Source organism: Parambassis ranga, chromosome 2 (genome assembly GCF_900634625.1).
Source record: "Parambassis ranga chromosome 2, fParRan2.1, whole genome shotgun sequence".
NCBI lineage: Eukaryota > Metazoa > Chordata > Actinopteri > Ambassidae > Parambassis > Parambassis ranga.
The window spans coordinates 31,256,689-31,276,874 of record NC_041023.1 but is presented as its reverse complement, the minus strand read 5'-3'; the positions used below and the strand labels follow the sequence as shown (position 1 = coordinate 31,276,874).

The 20,186-nt window shown below is 41.3% G+C and overlaps 1 protein-coding gene across 1 annotated transcript in view; it reads right to left on the bottom strand.

The window, feature by feature from the left end:
* The window catches only part of snd1 (staphylococcal nuclease and tudor domain containing 1), a 161,903-nt gene that overhangs the window by 34,065 nt on the left and 107,652 nt on the right, over positions 1–20,186 (bottom strand). The window contains exon 18 of the mRNA XM_028422360.1: positions 573–714. Coding sequence (XP_028278161.1) covers positions 573–714 — 142 coding nt within the window. The remainder of the gene's footprint in view (positions 1–572; positions 715–20,186) is intronic.

Genomic DNA, 20,186 nt, shown 5'->3' with positions numbered 1-20,186 from the left:
AGGACAGAACGGTTTTAATTCTCTTAAATTTGAAGAGGTGAAAAATACCTCTTGGACAAGTATTGAGGCAGAAAGTAGTTAATAAGCAGGTACGTGTATGCACTTTCAATAAACGTGTGTGTGTGGATATATATACAAATGCAAACAGAGCAGCCGAACTGGGAATAACCAGTGTGTTCATTTTTGTATGGTGACAAAGGCGGACTAGTTGTTTTATTCCTGTCAGTAGTAAAAACAAGTGGGACCTCCTTTGTTTTGTCTCTGGTGGTGGGAAGAATACTGCAGCAAGGGATGAGTTGAATGTCTGAGTGGTGAGAGATAATTGTCATTCATAATAACACCAAGGTGTTTAAAGGGAATAAAAAATGAGAAGCCAGAACCCTGGCTAGCATCTCTATGTATGTACAGGTATGAAGCAGTCACTGCTGCATGAACTAATAATAATCATAATTTATATATATCCATGTATGAAGGGTAACAGACAAGTTTAAGTGATCTGGACTTTTCAAACAATCCTGCAAGCTGTCCACACCTCCATACAATCACACACACAAAACACAATTTGAGGGTACCTGTCTCTACGTCCTGGGCGTAGAAGTGCAGGTTGTCGGTGATTTCGGTCACATATACTGGTCTGTAGTTGGCTACACGTTCCTTCTCCTCTGAAAGATGCACAACCTCCTCCACTGGTTTCTCCTCATAGTTGGCCCAGACCTACAAAAGATATAAAAAAACACAGTTGGTTAGACCCTCTGCGATATAGCCACACCACTGAGACACATGTCCTCAAATACACAGTAATAGGATACTACATGTTTTTATCTTCTTGAGGCTTTATAATGATGTGTACATGTTGCACTTAAACCTAAATGGATCTCATAGTTATGCCAACATAAAAAAAGACAAGAATGTCATGTGTGTAAACCCGATTTTAGCAACATTCATTAGAAGCACAATGCTACCAGCATATAGTGGTGTCTGTGGCCTCAAATAAAATTGCATATTTTCATATTTTCAAGACTCAGTCTCCATAGAATCACAATTACCAATGTCAAAACTAGAGCTAAGGCTGGCCATACACATAATGTCATAGTGCAGTCCACTGAGGTTTTTTCACTGGCACAACAATCCGTGTGTGTAAGCAGGTTATTTCCTTTTTTAAGCTGCATCAAGGTTAGCTCTCTTTCAGCTCCCCAGGAGAAACAGAGGGCAGCAGGCTCATTAGGGAGAAGTGCTTTGCCTTGGGTCACACATCAAACTCCATGGATGTCAGTAGGCGTGTGTGTGTGTGTTTACAGAGAGCAAGGGATGCAGCTGAAAGATGTGGGAGGTTGTTATGATGGAATGTTTGTATACAGCTTCAAGTACAGTAATAGTATTAAGCACATGCACAAACACAAGATGGTCAGGATGAAAGGGAGCTAATCAGCTCCCTGTAGATGAATCATTGTGAAACAGGTGGTGAGGTTGGGGTGGGGTGGCTCAAAAGTCAGAGAATTTAACTGAGCTTCATGGCGCCGCAACTTCTTACACAGCTACAACACAGCTTGTTGCCCCTATTTGGGAAGTTACTTTTAAATGTTAGAGGAAAAAAAGAAAGATATTTTAACAGTGCTGATATTAGCCAATTAGGTTCTGGCTAATTATTTAACTTCATGGCATCTCTGAGTTAATTAGATTAGCTAGTTTTAGTGTTGACATTTTTTCAGTTGTGTGCCAGCTACACGAGCATTAATGCTTAGTTAATCATACCTGAGGCCTTTTTGTAACATGCTGGCTCTCCAGCGGCATGTTAAGATGCTTGTTAGCTCACTGATGTGGTGAGGTGTGTGTGTGTTTTATTTGCATGTGGACAAATAGCTGAGAGATCAATACATTAATAAATATGTTATGCAAATAAAAGACAAATGTCAGTGCTGCTACCAAACATTACTGCTAAAAAACAAAAGGATCATACTAAAAAATCATATGAAATTTGTTATCTCACAAATGTTACAAAAACAAAAAGCATGGAAGGAGGGGGTTGGGGGGGACTAGTTGTAATTCTAGGGAATGAGGTCGTGCAAGGTTAATGAGGAGTAAAAATGCAGCCACGCTTCGTAAACCCCGAGATCAACCAGAATATTTTTTTGCACTGCATTAGACAGGTATGCACATTATTAGCATAACACACAGCTGCAGTATGCTTGAATACGCAGCGTCTGGTGCTTCCTACATTGCAATTGAGCTGACATGACTTGGCTTTTAATCAAACTTGCAGCATCAATTAGAGGGGACAAAGATTAGGGTGTCACCATTCATTAGCCCGGTGGCTATCACTGCAGCACGTTTAGGGTGGTGGTGAGTGGGTGGGGGCCTATAGTGAGATTGGACATCAAGCACAACCGCAAGGCTTCATGTTGACCTCTGATTCTGCAGCACGTATGTGTGTCACTGTGTAAAATGTCTTCACATAGCATTGATGCTTCATTAGACACAACATTGAGGTAAACTATTTTCTAGCTTCTACTTTGAAAGGCTCTGTTGATCAGTGAGATTACAGCAAGATGAAACCTTTCTTTACACTGTGTCTGAGTCTTCTGTTAAAAACACTTGTGCTTCAGCTTTCTAAAGCACAAATAGGCACAAATTCATGCCCACACACACACACACACACACACACTGTGCCCAGGGCTGATGACCTTCTGTGAGCAGCCAACCATCCTGTTTGTTCCACTTGAATGCAGGTATGTGACTGCTGCTTCTGCTGCCGCTGCTCTGCAACTGCAGCCAGACGCTACAGCCACCAAGCTGACAATGAGAGAGAGAGAGAGAGAGAACGAAAGAGAGGAGAAAGATGTGGGTGGAAAGCAGGACGTCATTAAGCTTAGGTTGAAAGGACAACAAGTCCTAATAATGGAGACCAAGCTGAGAGAAAGATGGCAGGTTAGCCTGACCTTCACAAGTCTTGAATGACAAAACACACTTACATGCAACACAAGTGACAACTGATTCCAGTGGGGTAATAATGACAGGGAAGGGGTGCTCTCATGCTGCACATAGAAGGCTTAGAGAAGGCTGAAGATGTGCTCAAGCATGTGAAAATAAGTCCTGCTAGCATCTTTGCTTTTTTTTTTTTTCTTGTTACACGCCAATATCCTAAATCCATATTAGCTTATTATTCAATAAGATTATGTCAATGAGTTGTAGTTCTGGGACTCAGAATAATTGTTTTTCTAGGAACTGGTGACATCATTGGTTCTCAGAGGAACCAAAAGCTGGATTTTGCTCTGGATACGCAGACAATTGAGGATAAGGATTAAGTTACATTAGCTTTACAAGAATATAGGACCCATGGGGACCATCTAGAAACTGAACTGCAGAAAGCAGCAGTGATAGGTGGTACTTTAAAGGTTGGTCTCTGATGCAAACAGAAACTGAATCCGTGAACAGCAGTGTTTATATCAGAGGAATTTTTTCCTCCACCTTACAGTAATTACAATTAATAATGAATGGACGGCCTCTAATCAATGCAAAACTGACTGACCCAGAAGGAAAATTATGTAGTTAAGTTATTGCAGCAGTGCCATATTTTTCCCCCCTGCCTGGCACACCAGATACCTTCTCCCAACTGAAGAGCAGCTCTCTGATAGTTAATGAGTGCAACTGTGCTTCAGGATAGTTAAGATGCCTGCTGATTAGTTTAGCACCAATTTATCCGACTGTTGCTAATTTGATGAAGAGCGCCACACTTCAGAAAGGCTAAACAATGGTGCTGCATTCATATTCACAAGTTCAAGTACAGGTGGATGAATAGAAAGACAGATGGATGACTGAACAAACACACGTAGTGCCAGGCTGAGGATGTGAGGGCTGGTTTGAACACTGATTAAATGTGGCAGTGTGTCAATTGTAGTAGAGTGTGTGTGTGTGTGTGTGTGTGTATATATATGGTCTGTGGAGACAAAAAGCAGCATTGCTTGCTTCATGTGCACACTTTGTTAGCAGGTAAGTGCACAGAATTGACAATTTAGCCTGGGTCTTTAAAAGCAAATACAAGATTGAAGAGAACTACTACTAAAAATTTGTAACAATGCTAAGAAGTAAACAGATTTACATCTCCTGGAGTTACATGAAGATTGTTTGGAGATGACTCTTTAAAAAGTCTTCTACAATTGTATTCTTTTCTCAGCTATGAAATTTAGAAGATTACACACCGTTCATGATTAATTTGACACACTCAGTTCTGAAAAGAACATCATGTCCACATTAAAACCTGTCTTCACACAGAAAGCACTTGACGAAATCTTTGCTCTGTGAATCCTACACACCTCAGCACAAACTTCTGTTCTGAACCAATGCAGGTGTCTCAAAGTGTCAGAAGCACTGAGTAAAATGAGCAAGATGTAATATAGAGTGGTCCATCTTCTTACATGGGTTTTACATATTTCCATTGTTAATTCACTACCCAATCACACTGGGAGAACAATTGAAATCAATAGGAGCATTTATTTATAAAAGTGCACTCCGTGAATCTATTTAGCCCCTATTATATCCTTGATGAATCCCCTTCAGACAGAATGGTTCATTAATTCAATCGAGGGCACGTTTTTTTCTTTCAGTCTCTCCACACTCACTTGTAGTTTTGTTTTCCCTCTCTCACTTCAAAAAGGCTTAAAGCTAAACATAGGATCAGAAAACGTCTGCATATTACGATTAATTTTATTCTGTTTAGAAGGTGGGCGGGTGAGTTCTACTCAAACAACAACATATGAGCCAGTATCAAAGGAAAAATAAAAATCCCAGGCCTGTGGTACTACAACACTCGGAACTACCATCTCACAGCCTTAAAACTCTTTAATTACTATTGTGTCAGCATTCAGAGTGTCCTTCCTGACGTTACGTATAAAATTTATGAGTGTAAATTAGGTATGGAAGAGAATTTGATTGGCATACAAAGTGAGGAAGAGCTCATTAGGAATCGGCAATGGTGTCATGTTAATGAGCGGGACAGGTTTGTGTGGCAGGAAAGGTGCACGACCCTGAATTTCCTTTTCCTCAATGATGTTGTCTGTATCGACTAAGCTATTAGAGCAGCAGAATGATCAACAAGATAGACAGCTGCTGCACTGAGAGTCTGCCTTGTCAACTGCACACTCTCCTCCTAAAGTCAGAGAACTGATTTGTAAAATGAATCTACAGTACATATATTTCTATAATCGTTTTTTTTTTAACTTTAGACAAAGACAATCTTTTTAGAAGGTCTAGAATCTTTCCGTTTTCTCTGCCATTAAGTGCAAATCTTCTTTAACAATTCTGCCGTCAGCAGTATGGCATAGCACTATTAACTACTGCGATGAGAGGCTGGTGTCAGGTAAACCCCTGAAGCTGATAAAGGTACAACAGAGCATGACTGACTGACTGGCAGGTGGACTACCTGGGTCCCTTTGATTTATTGACAGTTAAGAGATCGTTTCAGGCACAACAATCACTATATGTGTGACACAGCCTCAGGGCCACTTCCGTTGCTTTGACAACCTCCAAGTCGAATGGAGCAACCTCTGTGTGGGAAAAACAACGCACTTATTGATCGCAATTGGATGGCAAGTTGAGTGACAGGTGTCAGAAAAGCCCAGTCACTCTTGTACTGTAAAGTGAAAAGACATTAACCCAATGCACCACCCAGCCCATAAAAAGACCTCCTCCAAGGTTAAGAAGGGTTGTTGATGGTACATTAACCCTGATGGCTCACCTTGTCGTGCTGGTCTAAGTAAGAGGGGATGCTGTGCTATCGAAAGGTGAACTGATTTAGAGGATGGGGACAACATGTTCAGGATATCTTGTCATTTCTTCCCTGCTGTCATTATATTCAGATATAATGCATGGAGGACTTGCATCATAAACCTTACATACAGGGATAAGCACAAACTGGCACAGGTATAGCATTGCCATAGCCTTGAAGAAAAATTGGTCCAGGCTGAACTACAATGTTGTTGCGATATTGTTCCTGTCACAGTGGGCTAATACAATAAGACTGCTTATAGGCCTGCAAGGCCACATGAGTGGGCACAGTAACAAAACATGTCAGCTGCACACAGGTCTATGTGACAAGCTGTAAAAACTGAATTCATACAAGTATATCATGTTGGAAGAAGCAGCAGGTTTGTCACATTAAAACCCAATAACATAAAGCTGAAATGAACATATGGATAAGCAAGACAAATTAGAATCAGAATGTTTCTAGCTTCTGCGTTCTCATGTCAGCACAGAAAGAGTGCTTTGTTTTTTGATTTGAGATAGCACTTCCAGTCAGGCTTCAAAAATGATCAATACAATCTTAAAATCAATCGTATGTATGTGGCAGCTTGTCAATAAAGATAAGCCTAAAATAGCTGTTACTTTGTTTCTTGGTCTACTGCCAGTTGAGACATTCTAAAATGGCTCGAGTATTCTGTAATTGGTAAAAGCTCCCTTACATTTTCAACTTTTGGGTTGCCATAGCAGCAGGGTTTTCTGTGTGACCACAATGCTGGCTGAACAAACAGGGAAAATGAACTGTATTTGAGCCAAGGGGATGTGCATTACCATTTACAATGCCATTTCTGGAGAAGGTCGCAACCGACATATGTGCCACAACAAAAAAGTTCCACATCCTTTTTTTGGGTTTGTACCATGATCATATTTCATCCAAAGTGCCCAAGAGTTTGTTTGAAAGGTTTTCACAACAATCTGACTTCTGAAGGTAACAGATCAAAAACAGAGACAGAACACATCCTACAGAAAGATCTCGGGCTCTGGATTCAAGCCAACACGACATTGACTGTAGAGTTCGACACTTGGGCACACTCAGCCCCAAATGAAATCTAATAAAACCTAATCTGCTTAAATAGGAATATCAGGAAATAGGTGTCCACTTCTATATCCCAAGTCAGACCGCACTGATGGAAGGGAGGGAGAGCAGAGAAACGGGTGGAGGGATGAGTCTCTCGGATGTGGTTACTTAGCAGATAAATTATGCATTAAAACTGCACAGGTGGTGTGGGACAGGGTTTTTAGGTGAAGGGAGGGAGCCGAGCCGAGCAGCTGGGGAATTCATAGCAGAAACGGAAGAGCAAGTGAAGGAGAGAGAGAAGGAGAGAGAAAGAGATACTCCCTAGCTTCATATCACAGCCAACAGATGTTCTCCCATCAAAGAGGCAGCAGGCAGGCGGCGAGGCTACTCAACCCCGGCTTACACGGCTAATATGACCCCCACTTATGCTACCACACACATGCACATGGACACACACAGCAGTCAAAGGCTTGGAAACGTCCTAAGGCTATCGTGGTGTCAACTTGTTACACTTTATAAATTGACATAAATTGATCCACTTAGACATGTGTGTTCGGGTGGGTAGTGGGAGTATTTCTGCCGGCTCGCTGACAAAGTACCATTAGCAACAAGCACTAACTTGCACCTGACAGAGATTGGTGGTTATGAGTGTGTGAACCAAAGGGGGGGGGGCATAGTGTTACCATAGAAACTGAGCATGTTGGTGCATATGTAATCGGGGCGTGCGCGCGCACACAAACACAAAAACCCACACCTGTGCTACCGCACTCATGGGTGCCTCCCAACTCGGCTGGTACCAGACAGCTGAGGGAGCGATACAGGCATTGCTCACAGATGACACACACATCGTCCCTGAAGGTAGTCACTCCAGCATATGGAGCCTTATGTCAAGTGGGCTGTTTTTAAAATCGGAACAGTGACTGTGTCTATCGGTGGCCATTAAAAAATGATCAAGCCAAACAAGATCAGAGCAAACAAAAGCAACACTGGGGAATAAGCATGCAATTAAATTCGGCCAGCTTTGAGTGCGAGGGCACATGGTACATAGACTCAATCATCAAAGGACTGGACAAAGAGAGAGAGGGGAGCCAGGAAAGAGGAAGTAATAAGAAAGAAACAATTACATTTGTAGGAGAGAAAAACATTTTGTCAGGTGTACATCATGCAAAAAAAAAGGTGTTGTTGGTTACTTTAGGGTTTGCTTGATTACTGTGTTTGCTGGTCTTGCACTGATCTAGCATTTGTTTGTGACAGATGAATTGTCAATGTCATTTTTTCACTGCTGGGCAATAGAACAAACTCAATAATGATCATGAAAAAACAACCATGAGAGACGGATGAGTGACTCAGCCCTAATCTGCATAATCAGTTTACAGCAACACGGTTAAATAGTTGACATATGCAAGGTTAAAGAAAGGAAATTACACATTAGGTGGTTTAAAAGGGCCATAAGGTGAGTCAGAATCACAAGAAGGGTTACTGTCATGAAGAGTTCTGTGATTAGGAAATAATACAGTCTCCAGATGTGGAAAAGTGACCACTTTCATAAAAATACCACCCAATCAACTATGAATGTGAAAAATACTGAAATGCAAATCCTTAAAATGGTCACTTAATGCTGGCACTGATAGCAAGTCAGTCCGTATATAGCTCCTTGTTAAAATGTCTTAAAATGTCTATTTAACAAACCACCATGTTTTCAGCCTGGTACAAACATTTGGATCTGTGTGTTTATATTCTCATTACTGCCTTTAGATGCAGATTGCCAATAATCTAGCCAAGGCTACATTTTCAATGAGTTTCGACTGAAATGAAAGAAGAAATATTGTCTCTGTCTGAATTATTAAATGTAACCACCTGCCATTGCAGCGCGCAATTTAAATGGTCTAAAATTATCAATCAATGCACAGGATTTAGCGCACGCCCCTCGTCCTTTTCTCTCTGTTGTTTCTTTCAACCTTCCTCTGTAAGATACGTTTATTGGCTCGGCTGGATTATTGTCCATGAGAGCACGCTCTCTCTGCCTGATCGTTACAAATTGTAGAAGAGCTTAAATGAACAAGAGGAGGAAGACAATGAGGGAAGAAAAGAGTAAGTATAAAGTAGAGTGATTAAGAAAAAGGACTACCTCAATGTTACAATGTATAAGTACGCAATTAAAAGGCAATTAATCAACTTTTTAATTAACAGGCCAGTCTGTCCTAGCTTGCCAACGTGTTGCCATGACAACTGGATTCGTGCACAGCGACATCGTCGTTCCTCCTCTGTTCTTCTCTGCAGAGGAGTCCTGACTGTTGCTGGTGGGGGATTAGGGTGAATGGGAGAGATGCAGGATCGCGCAGACTGACAGAGAGGTTAATGTGGATCTGGCAGTGCCGAAGAACAGCGATGAAAGCGAAAACAGGAGAGAGAATGAGACAGGAAAAGAAATGAATGGAAAAGAGGGAGGGGAGAGGACTGGGGGAAGAAAGAAACAGCAATAATGTGGTGTCAGAAGCACACAAGGCCTCTTGAAAGCTATCTTTTGTGGGGAGAGGGACTGGCATTGGATCAAAAAACACATAGATAACATCCAAAGGTATTTTTTCAAGAATCTCTTTTTTTTATAAGAATGTTAAAATTCCATCTGTGGTCACTTATCTTGATTGATACAAGTAAAAGAAAAGGAAACTTATTCTCCTACTAAAAAAGGTCCAAATAAAAATAGTACTAATAAATGTAACAATGGCTTCTAGGTGTGGAACAGCAATGATGCAAGGTTATCTCTCAACTGCTCCCACTGTTGTTACTGCAATCCTAATGCACCTAAATTCTTTCCTACCTAAACACTAAAAATGACTTTTCAGATGCCATTGAGTTTCAAAAAAGGATTTTTTTTGTGTGTACGTGTCTGTGTGTGCTGTGTGCAGACGGTGAATTGTAAATGTGTGTAGAGATAGAAAAGACATGCTGCTTTGCAAACAGGATAAATAACATGAGGCATGTATTTTGTTAAATAAAAGAACAAGGTCTAGACCTGTTCTATAGAAAAGGTAACCTTAAATGACTTATCTGGTGCTATATAAAATAAAATGAAATTAAAATGACTTGACCTTCTTAAGGGCAGGAGGGGCAGTTGGGGGTGCGGGCCGCCCCCCTAATTTTACGGTAGGGGAAACACTGAGAGCCTACTACTACTACTACTACACACTAGAGAAACGGCTGATATAAGCACATTAGTAATAAAAGTAATAAGCACATGATATGTCGTGCATATGGGGAAAATAAAGAGCAAACATAGAAAAGGGGAGAAGGGGTATGAAAAGAGACTGGTACAACAGTGAGAATCGGAAGTGCGGAGATGACGAGAGCCTGTTTATGTAACTGTCTCTCCCTAAGGCAAAAGAGAAAGGAAGAGACAGCTACTCTGTAAAATGCACAAAAACACACTCCTCAAACTAGCAGAGTGGTCCCTTTCTCTAGATTTAGAGAGTTTTCTGCAGGCTAGGGAGGCATGAGACTGAACACAGTAAAAATGGACTGACCTAAATTACAAGGGAACACCTTAAGAATTTATTAAAAATTCTCTCAAACCTAAAAAAACAAAAAAAAAATGTCATGTGGATGAAAAAAGAGGCAATTTCAGGTACCCTGCACGCCCTGTTAATAAACCCTATCACTTCCTCTTAGCTTGACTGATGAGGTGGAATAGGCCAGCTACGCCCCTAAGGGACAGTCAAAGACAAACACAATGAAGAGAATACAGATGTAAACACTAAAATAACACACACACAATCTTACCTTTACATTTGCTTCGTATAAGCAAATTATACACAAAACAACGATAACCTGGGATCTACATTGATCACAACACAACACACTCGACTGTTAACAGCACTTCCTATCGGACATCCCACACTGCCTCCATCCATCTACTCTTCTTACTGCATGTCACCATACTCCAAGCCTGACAGCTCATGAAAAAGGACCCAACCATTTTGTATGAAAGGCCAGCATGTTCTAAGGGTTTAACAAACATGTTGAATGCTTTACCTCAAACAAGCAATGGCATTTCATAATTATGAGCTACAACAACAACATATTGTATTTTGTTGGACAGTGTGAGCTCATGAGAGTTTCACAAGTACAATGTGACAGTTATAGATCTGTATAGTTGAAGCAAAAGTGAGTCCCATCACCACTCCAGGACAAAAACAAGAGATAGGAAATGAAAGTACTAGAAGATAGTTTACTAGTGAATAGAGATTTACATTAGCTCAATCAGTGGCAGATCTAGGTACATGAGGGTGTATACTGGTGATGTATAATGCTTCTAAACTGTTGAGACACCTGCTCAAATACCTTGAAAAACGAATGTGTGCACAGTAACGACACAGCCAACTTTATTTTTGGACAGAAATGTTTCCTATCCTAGCGAACTTTAGCATAGCTTTCTAATTCAGCCAATGGCTGCCTCCCAAATAGGCTACACCAACATGCTATTTAGTAAATTTGTAACATTACAGTATTACGAAGCCAACAGTACATGAACTGCATACTATTTCCAAAGATATTACGGTATGGGATCAGTACAGACAACAGCCGACAATGGAAGTAAATTACTGAAACACTGTAACATGAACCCAAGCACATACTCACAAAAGTAGGGTGGCATAGTTGGGATAATTATCCTTGGTCAACTCCAGGGGCTTAAGCTTAAATCACACATCAAACAGGTGCCATTAGAAAGACAAGGACAGTAAAAATGCATCAATGAATCAATGCACTTTGCATTCTCCTTGCAGTGAGAAAACATTAGAGAGCATGCAAGGTAAGGGCAGACTAATAAATAAGATGCCTAATTCAGGGCTTAGATTGGGAAAGTGTAAAAGGGAGAAAGGGAATAAGGGAGTCAAAAAGACAAAGGGGTTGAATTAAAGATGAGATGGGGATGATGGTGTGTAGGTACTACAGCAAGAGCAAATGAATGAGAGAGAGAGAGAGAGAGAGAAATGCTAAAGAATGGGAGGCAGTGAAGTAAATGATCATGAGGGGTGTAGCAGAAAAAAAAAAAAAAAGCAAATACATTTAGCAATAGATTTGGCTGTTCAACCGTGAGCGGCCTGCCAATGCGTAGAAGACTTCTAGAGATAATAAAGAGAACTGATGAGGCATCCACACCTACAGTAAGTTTCTTCTTTCCATTTCTGGATAAAAGAAGACTGACCTATTTCCTGCAACATGAGGCTACAATACTCCTTGGTATATGGCATAAGGTAAAAGCTTGAATAATAACACAGATTTAACAAGGTCAAAAGGCAACTACTGTATGTCACAACTGTTTTTACATGACAACAGGCCAGTGGGGCAATGTCAACAAGGTCTCCTTGTAATGCCTTGCAACTAATAAAACCGGAACTCATTAAGCAGAACAGGGTTTGAAGATCCCAACCGGCGCAGAGAACATTTAAATGGTGCCCTGAAGAAACAAATATTTAGCATTTCATTAGACGGCAGAGAAAAGCGAGGGGGGTGGAGAAGCAGGGAGATGGTGGGATATGTGAGGGAGGGGTGTTTCACTGCCGACCCATATTAAACGGAGTTAAGTGTGGCTCCGAGCACGGCTCTAAAAAATGTCAAAGGGTGTGTAAATGACTATAACTTGCGTGTGTCTTATTTTTAGTGCAATGGTGAATAGCCCACTCTGTCTAAATAAGAACAAAAGTGGAGCGGACACCTGAGGCAGGACAAAACGTGCTGTGTGATTAGTCAAATGTCAGGGAAAAAAGTCATCATGAACGTATACATGTCAGTATAAGGTACAACAAGGTCAATTAATAATAATAAATAATAAATAATAATTAATAAATTACTTTGGGATAAAAAAAAAGGTCTCAGGTAAACACCCAGAGCATTTAGGTATCAAGGTAACAACCTTTGCCACAACTGACTAATAAAAGCTCTACAGTCTGAGGTCAAATACATTGTGTTAAAATTCAAGGCTCAGTGCTTGTATTCCATGCACTCATTCTAGTGGCAGTAGGAAGCAGTCAGCCACAACCAGTCCTCAGCAAACCAAGTGGAAAAGTGTCTCCTTACAGTGTCCCAGGAGGGACTAACCAGGAAAAAAGGGAGAGCAAATAATCGACTAGCCTAAGTCCAGTCAGTGCATGTCCTTCACACTTACTTTAATCAGCAGAGATGGAGGAGAAATTGGGGCAGAGAAGAGGGATAAAAAAGGAAGCCCTAAGATATAAGAAGCAGAGAACGGTGGTGGGGGGCTGCAGTAAGGCAGACCGGCAGTCTGGGAGTTTGTGTTTGTCTGTTGCAGGTTACAAAGCCGAGCATGTGTTAATCAGCCATAATGCAACGCACTACGTCATATCGCATTATGCTCTCTGCCAGCGTCTCACCTCCTCTCACTCTCTCTCTTCTAGGCACCTTCTCTCTTGTCTCATGGCCTCGGGGCTTAATCCCGATACCCGAGTGAAGGGGTGAGTGGGTGTGGTGGGGTAAGGAGAAACTGCATGAGTTATTTCTGCACTGATGAACCAGTGGCAGCCGCAAACCTGCCCCTGAGGACCTCTGCCACAAGAACCCTGTGCATGACTGGTCCAAGGACATACTGACAAACCTATATATAACACATAGGATCATATATCATAATGAGCATGCACACATATGGAAGAAAAACGGAATACACCAACGCGTGGATAGCAAGTGCATGCAGAGAGAAAACGTCCCGCTAAACAAAAAGGCCTACTTCCTGTTATATGCTTCATCAAGTAGAATATTTCACTGGAGTGTGTGCGTGTTCCTCAGGACTCGCCTCATGTCCTTGTGGCTGGATGCATTTTTCAGATGACATTTTCAAAGTCAGCCTGTAATCCTGCAACTTATGTAAATGCATAATTCAGCAAGCAGAAGGTGAGACTGCTGAGACGTCACTGGATGTGTGTGTCTTGCTTGGAAAAAAAAAATAAAAATTGTAGGCTCAACTTTGCAGGTGACTGCTGAGTGTGTGTGTGTGTGTGTGTGTGTGTGTGTGTGTGTGTGTGTGTGTGTGTGAGCACACGACCTGCATGCTGAGATGGAGAATGAAGCAGATAAAGACGAAAAGAATGTTCATATGTGATTTCAGGAGATGGCGAGTGGAGCTGACAGACTGCTGATTTTGCAGCTTGGAATTGGGGAAAAGGAAGATGAAGACAGAGAGAGAGAGAACTGGGAGTAAGGGTGTAAATAACACACACATCACTGGGTCCACTGATCTCTTTTTCTGTCTCTGCCTCGGGCACTGAGGGTCCAGCTTGCCAACTAAAGTAAGGGGGGGGGGGTGTCCCCTGAGAGTGTGTGTGTGCATGTGTACATCTGTGTGTGCACTGTCTGTCTGCAAGGACTCAAAGTGTGTTTGAGTAAGCAGGATAGAAACAGCGAGTGTATGGTGTGTGTGTGTGTGTGTGTGCACGTGTGGCGCCCTCCCTCCATCTGCAACCAAGTTTGTGTGTGTGGATGTGTACACAGCACACTGAGGACCATATTATGTAATCTTTTAGCCATATGAAAAAGCCTCTGTCAGCGCTTTGCTTTTGTGTGGTAGGTGGTTCATTTTGTGCACACTAAGAAGAAAGATAAAGGCAGGAGTAAACATACACACACACACACACACACACGCACAAACATCATGGCATAGTAAACAAACAGAAAAGGAAATGGTATGCAGTCGCATACAAATGCATACATGAATGCAAAGACAGACGCACACACAGACTGAAGCCTGAGATTTAGCAGCACATATAATAGAGCACGCAGTCCTCTCCATCTTTTCCAGAGATGTGAGGTCTCACACGGGTCACCTCTCCCATTGTGACCACCCTGCAGGCAATAATGTCCCCTTGCTGTGATCCTGCTGTCCTTTCACACTTGCCAACAAACGCTGCAACCTTCATCTTGCTTGTGTATTGATGACACACTGGCAATAAGGCCAAGCGTCCGCTTGCTGGATGTGCTGGTAATTTCCGGTGTAGGACGTGAGTTTTGAACCACTGATCTGAAAGGTGATAGGCTATCATAAAGCCTTTAACACTGTTCTGCCATCTTTTTTGTCAGGGATGAGTACTAGCATTTAGCATCTCCTTTTGATTTATTTTTAATGTAATGAAACAGATTTAGCCTGTCATAGATAATTAATAGAATTATTATATAATATTAGCACTTAAACTGGTAATTAAAAAATTAAAAACCATGTTACTTATTAGATTGTTTTGTAAGCATAGCATTACTCTGTGTTTGAGATGAGGTGTCTTAACTTTCCCTACAATTTTATTTTGAATGAAATTGCACTGCTGCACCATGACTCATCAAACTGTATCAACCTGCTCATTGCTACACTCAGCTACATCAGCCAAAGACATAATGTGGCCAAGGCCTTGGAGTTTGTGCAGGCCTGTGTAATACTGTGGATGATAAATTCGAAACACAAAGCAGGACTGGCATTAATAGATTGCCCATGGGTGAGATGATGCACTGTGACTTTTGGCACCGTTTAAGCCACTCATCTCCGAAAGGGCAAAAAAATGCAAATTACCAGTGACATAATGATTCTCCTGGCCCTCCATCTTTGAGATGACTGAGCAAAAACACTACCACTGACCCCATTTCATTCTTTCATTAGATTTCTGGTATATGAAAGGACCTCTGCACATTGGTATTTATGCATTTGAAACTATCAAAAACAAATATTATCAGTAGAGGAACAACGTGCACAAGGATGGAAATAGTTTAATGATCAGTCACAATATCAAAACTATGGCAGGTAAGCCATTATGTGATGTTACTGTGATCGTCAAAAGGCAGCACTGGGCCGCAAGTAAGCAGCCATTTATTAACATTGGAATGGTTAAAGCAGGAAGAAATGGGAAAGCATACGGAACTGAGTGACTTTGATGAAAGGCAGGTCTTTAGGTGTTTCTGAACAAAGCCAGCACCTACATGATGGCCTATTTCACACTCTCCAATCCATCTCTTCTCTTGATCTGCCGCTCTTTGTCATTAACTACAGAGCATATTCTGAAGAAAACAAATACAATAACAATCAGCATTAAACTCTGTCCCCCAGTGTACCAGGGCTGCAGGGGAAGTTCCAGCAGTAGGAATAAAAGTGCAGGCCAAATGTGGCCTATTAGTTCCTGCAATGGACGACCAGGTACATGGGATGTACCTGGCTGGCCCATGTGGTCTGAACAGAATGCAAGAAAGGAAAGCAGAGATGCACATTCACTGTACATCAGCAGACTATGGTCGCCTGGCCTGATAATATTTTTTTCCCCATTTACCTGGGAAAGAGATGGCTGCAGGATGCACTATGGGAAGAAGGCAAATTGCTGCAGGCGCTGTGATGCTCTGGGCAATGCTGTTGGGAAGCTTTGGGTTCTAGCATTCATTTGGATGTTACTTTGACACATACCACCTACTTGTGCTGCTGCCGACCACCATTAGGCAGATGTTTAAACTGCTGTGGCTGATCATTGTAAGCTGCAACACATATTTGTAACAGAATCTGTACTAGTGTTTTATTATATGCAGAACATTAATTATTCATCCCTGTCATTTTCAGGTACACAACATGCCTGAGTAACTGCAGGATGTTGTTACATTCGTTACTTTGAATGAGCAGTTTTAAATACAATACCTGCATTATGCATGCTCTCCACATACACGCAATAAGCTTTTCCAAAAACCTCCAGGCAGCTCAACTCGAAGAAAAAGACAAAGAGCAAAACCCCAAACAAACTGCTGGGGGTCCAAACGTATTAAATTAAAATGAGGGAGTTTGCAGGAGTTGGCACTATATGACCCGACAGAGTGCCTCTCTTTTTTTTTAATCCAAAGTTCACCCATTAAACATTTTACAATGGAGCGAAATTGTTCCAAAAAGCAATTGTAGAGATGCAAACAAGCTGTGCGCACTCATGACCCTGAGAATATAACCAAAAGCTGCAAAGATATGCTACACTACATAAAGCCTTTCCATTATTTCCATTATCACATTCCAGCCTACCAGGGAAAGTGCAGTTCACACAATAATTTGAGAAAAACAGAACCCCATGTGTTAAGTATTTAGGTTTAATGTGTAATCAAAGAAACCTTTCTGGCATCAAATTAAAGGAGTGGAGTTTGGACTCGACTTTTCTGTGATGATTAGGAAAAGGAAGCCACAAAAGTGGCTAGAAAACCTTAAAACATCAGCACTTCACTTTAAGAATCACTTCCTCCTGATCCCTTTCATTTTCATCCAGGCATAAGAAGTCGTTTTCTCAGCTGCCATTCCGATTTGCTCTTAAATGGTCCGGACAGGTGTCGAGCCCGGTCATTAAGTGCGTATCACTTTCTGTGATTGGCCATGTCGTGGCTGTTGTTCCTGTCTCAACAACATAAAGCCCCCATTTGTTAAATCAGAAGGCAACAGTGACAACAGTAGTGAGCCATCCAGTGAAGACATAGCGTAGAGGGATGATTGGAATGGTAATACAGGTGACCAATCATCCTGTTCGCTCTCAAATGCCATTACATCTCAATTCTTTACAAGACCATAATGCAATTTGTGAGCGAAAGGTAATACCAGCAATTATTTCATGTTTGCCAAATATCTCTCTATGAAGTGAGGTCAGCCAGAGAATAACACTGAAATGTCTGACGTTAAGAGGAGATAATTTGCAAGAGGAGCAAAGGGATTTGGCTAAAAGAGACCTGAATTTAAGAAACAATTGGTCAAAGCAGCCACAGAATGAGCTAAATTTACTTTGTTATTTCACTTGAAGCCTCCATAGATGAACTGCTTTATTATTAATCCCCAGCAATTTTTTTCCATGGTATTGCCTAGTGACTGCCACAGGTTATTTCACTATGAGAAGCCAGGAAAAATGGGAATGGAAAGAGAGAGAGAGAGAAAAGATTGCAACCCTGAAAGCATTTCAATGGCTCTGGGCTTAAGACAGCACTAAGCATGGTATTAATAGAAAAGGGACAGTCATCCATGGAAACCAAACAAAGCTGCTCATATGTAATTCTATGCGGCCCGTTTACAAAAGACTGATAATCAGCATGCCACATACGTCATACATAAAAGTCATTTATTGTATAAAAAAATGCATTTCGCTGAATTGTACAAGGAAATATACAATGTAGACATTCACTGGAAAGAAGGACAGAATGCCAACCATGGATAATCCTTTGAGCAGAACCAGTCCACTTGAGGTAAACCTATGACGGCCTGAACATAGAGAAAGAAGCCAATTAGCTTTGCTAAAAGCCCAATTATCTTGATTTGTCCACAGTGTGTTCCTGTTTAGCCAGGTGTGTGATGTGCTGACTGGAGAGAAGGTGAGTCTTCAATGGCCATACAGGGAGACGATTTTGCATAGCCTTTAAAAAGTACTGAAAATTACAGGCGGGTTGGGGAATTTTTCAGTTGAATGTTGAAATGTTTTGTCTGCAAGGTGAGCCACTTGACCTTTGAGAAAGAAAGACCAGTATAACAAGACATGCAGAGTTTAGTGCTGCATTCACATGGAATCATTGGTAGATGGCAAACTCAATTTTGCTACAAGGAGCAATAAAATTAGGTGTATTTTAAGGCTGAAGAATCTGGTGATAAGATATGCCTTGTGATAGACTGGTTACATTCAGTATATTGCAATATATTAGATTTACATTTAAAGAGGCTATATATTGTAATTTTTCTACACAAATAAAACAATATTCATTTTTTCAGAGCATTATTTTGTTAAGACAGCCTGGTACACAAAGGTGTGGGTCTGACTTGCTTTAAAGGTACAAAAATGGTTGATTAATGCACACTTGTGAAAAGGCCCCTGGGCAAAGTGACAGTCAAGTTGGCTGGACTTGCAGCGTCCTGGATACCACAGGAAAAAAAAGAAATGCTGAAACAAGATTAGGTACTTCAATCAGGCTCGGCCAAGGACACGTCATGAAGCTCAATGTCACAGCGATGATGCTTCAAGTGCTTTGATGAGTGCTGTTGATGGACAGGTGAAGTATAAGGAGCGGCAGCACCAGATTCTGGGTTTAAGTTTCACAAGGACCCCACCCCCCCACCTCCCCTTTTCAAAAGCCGTACAAAAGTGATGCAGGTTCCTGACTCACTGTGACCATACTGTCCAGCATGATCCAAACACTGCAGAGCAACTGAGTGAAACAGGGCTATAACCGAGTTTCAATGAATAGCAGAAGAATGATAGAGGATCTCTTCAGCGTTCTCACATAAGGATGTGAGAATGCTGAAGAGATTAAAAGGAAGACAGTGGTGTGTGAAAAGGGTTGAGAAAAAGGAGGCGGGCTGTGATGAAAGGAGAAGAGTCCCGTGACAGAAATATCTTTAACAGGGGTTGTCATATCTTTTTTTCCTCCCTTTTTCTTTTCCCACTCCCTCTCTTTTCTATCTTCCATTCACCCACTCTGAGACCCATCGGAGTGTGTTAATCTCCTTCAAGGTTGGGTAATTACAGAAAAAAAACCCTTGCTCAACAGAAAACTCACTTTGGTTATTCATTTCTTCACAATTAGGCCACCCCAATTACTACCATGTTTGTTTCCTCTGCCAATTTACAGCTACTAGGTCTTCTTTTGTCAAACAGTAGGCTTTAAAATAATAAAATACACACTGGAGGATGGTGAAAAGCTTAGAAAGTAGAGCGGAGAGCTTCTGGGAGTGTAAATTGATTTCTCTTTCTTGACCCCACTTCTTAATTCCATTTCATTTTTCTGTTTCTAAAATCTGAAATTCCCTTAGGCAAAGCCGAATATTGACAAACCAACTGCCACACCTGCTCAGTCTTTGGGGAATGGGAATGGAAGCTCCAGCCAATGTCTCTACAGTTGGTCTCTGTTGAGCCAAACTCCTGCTATCTCGTCAAATTTATTTCTCAGCAGCAGCAAAGGGGAATACTGAAAATTCAAATGAATAGCTGCAATGAGACATCTCATATTACAATGACAAAGTGCACTGTTTTCACAGTGAGTCTAATTTACAGAGATGCCTGGTAAGCAACAACTTTTTCCTTCCTCCTAGGAGAATCCAAATATTACACAAGAATGCTTTACAACACCTAGCGAGAGATTTCAGCACAGGGCATGGGCGCTGCTTGGCAACACTGGAGTCTACATACAGAGCACCAGGTCTGTCTTCTAGCTGAATTATGCAAATGTAATCACAGACAGCATGACAGTGACAATTGTCAAAGGTCGATACACATAGAGATTTATGTTAACAATAGTTTGTAAGTCATGGCTTGACATTAAGGTTGTTCAGCCACTTTGGCAGATGGCTCAGATACCCTGCTTGTCTGAGATTCAAACGTTCTTGTCTAAAAAGAAC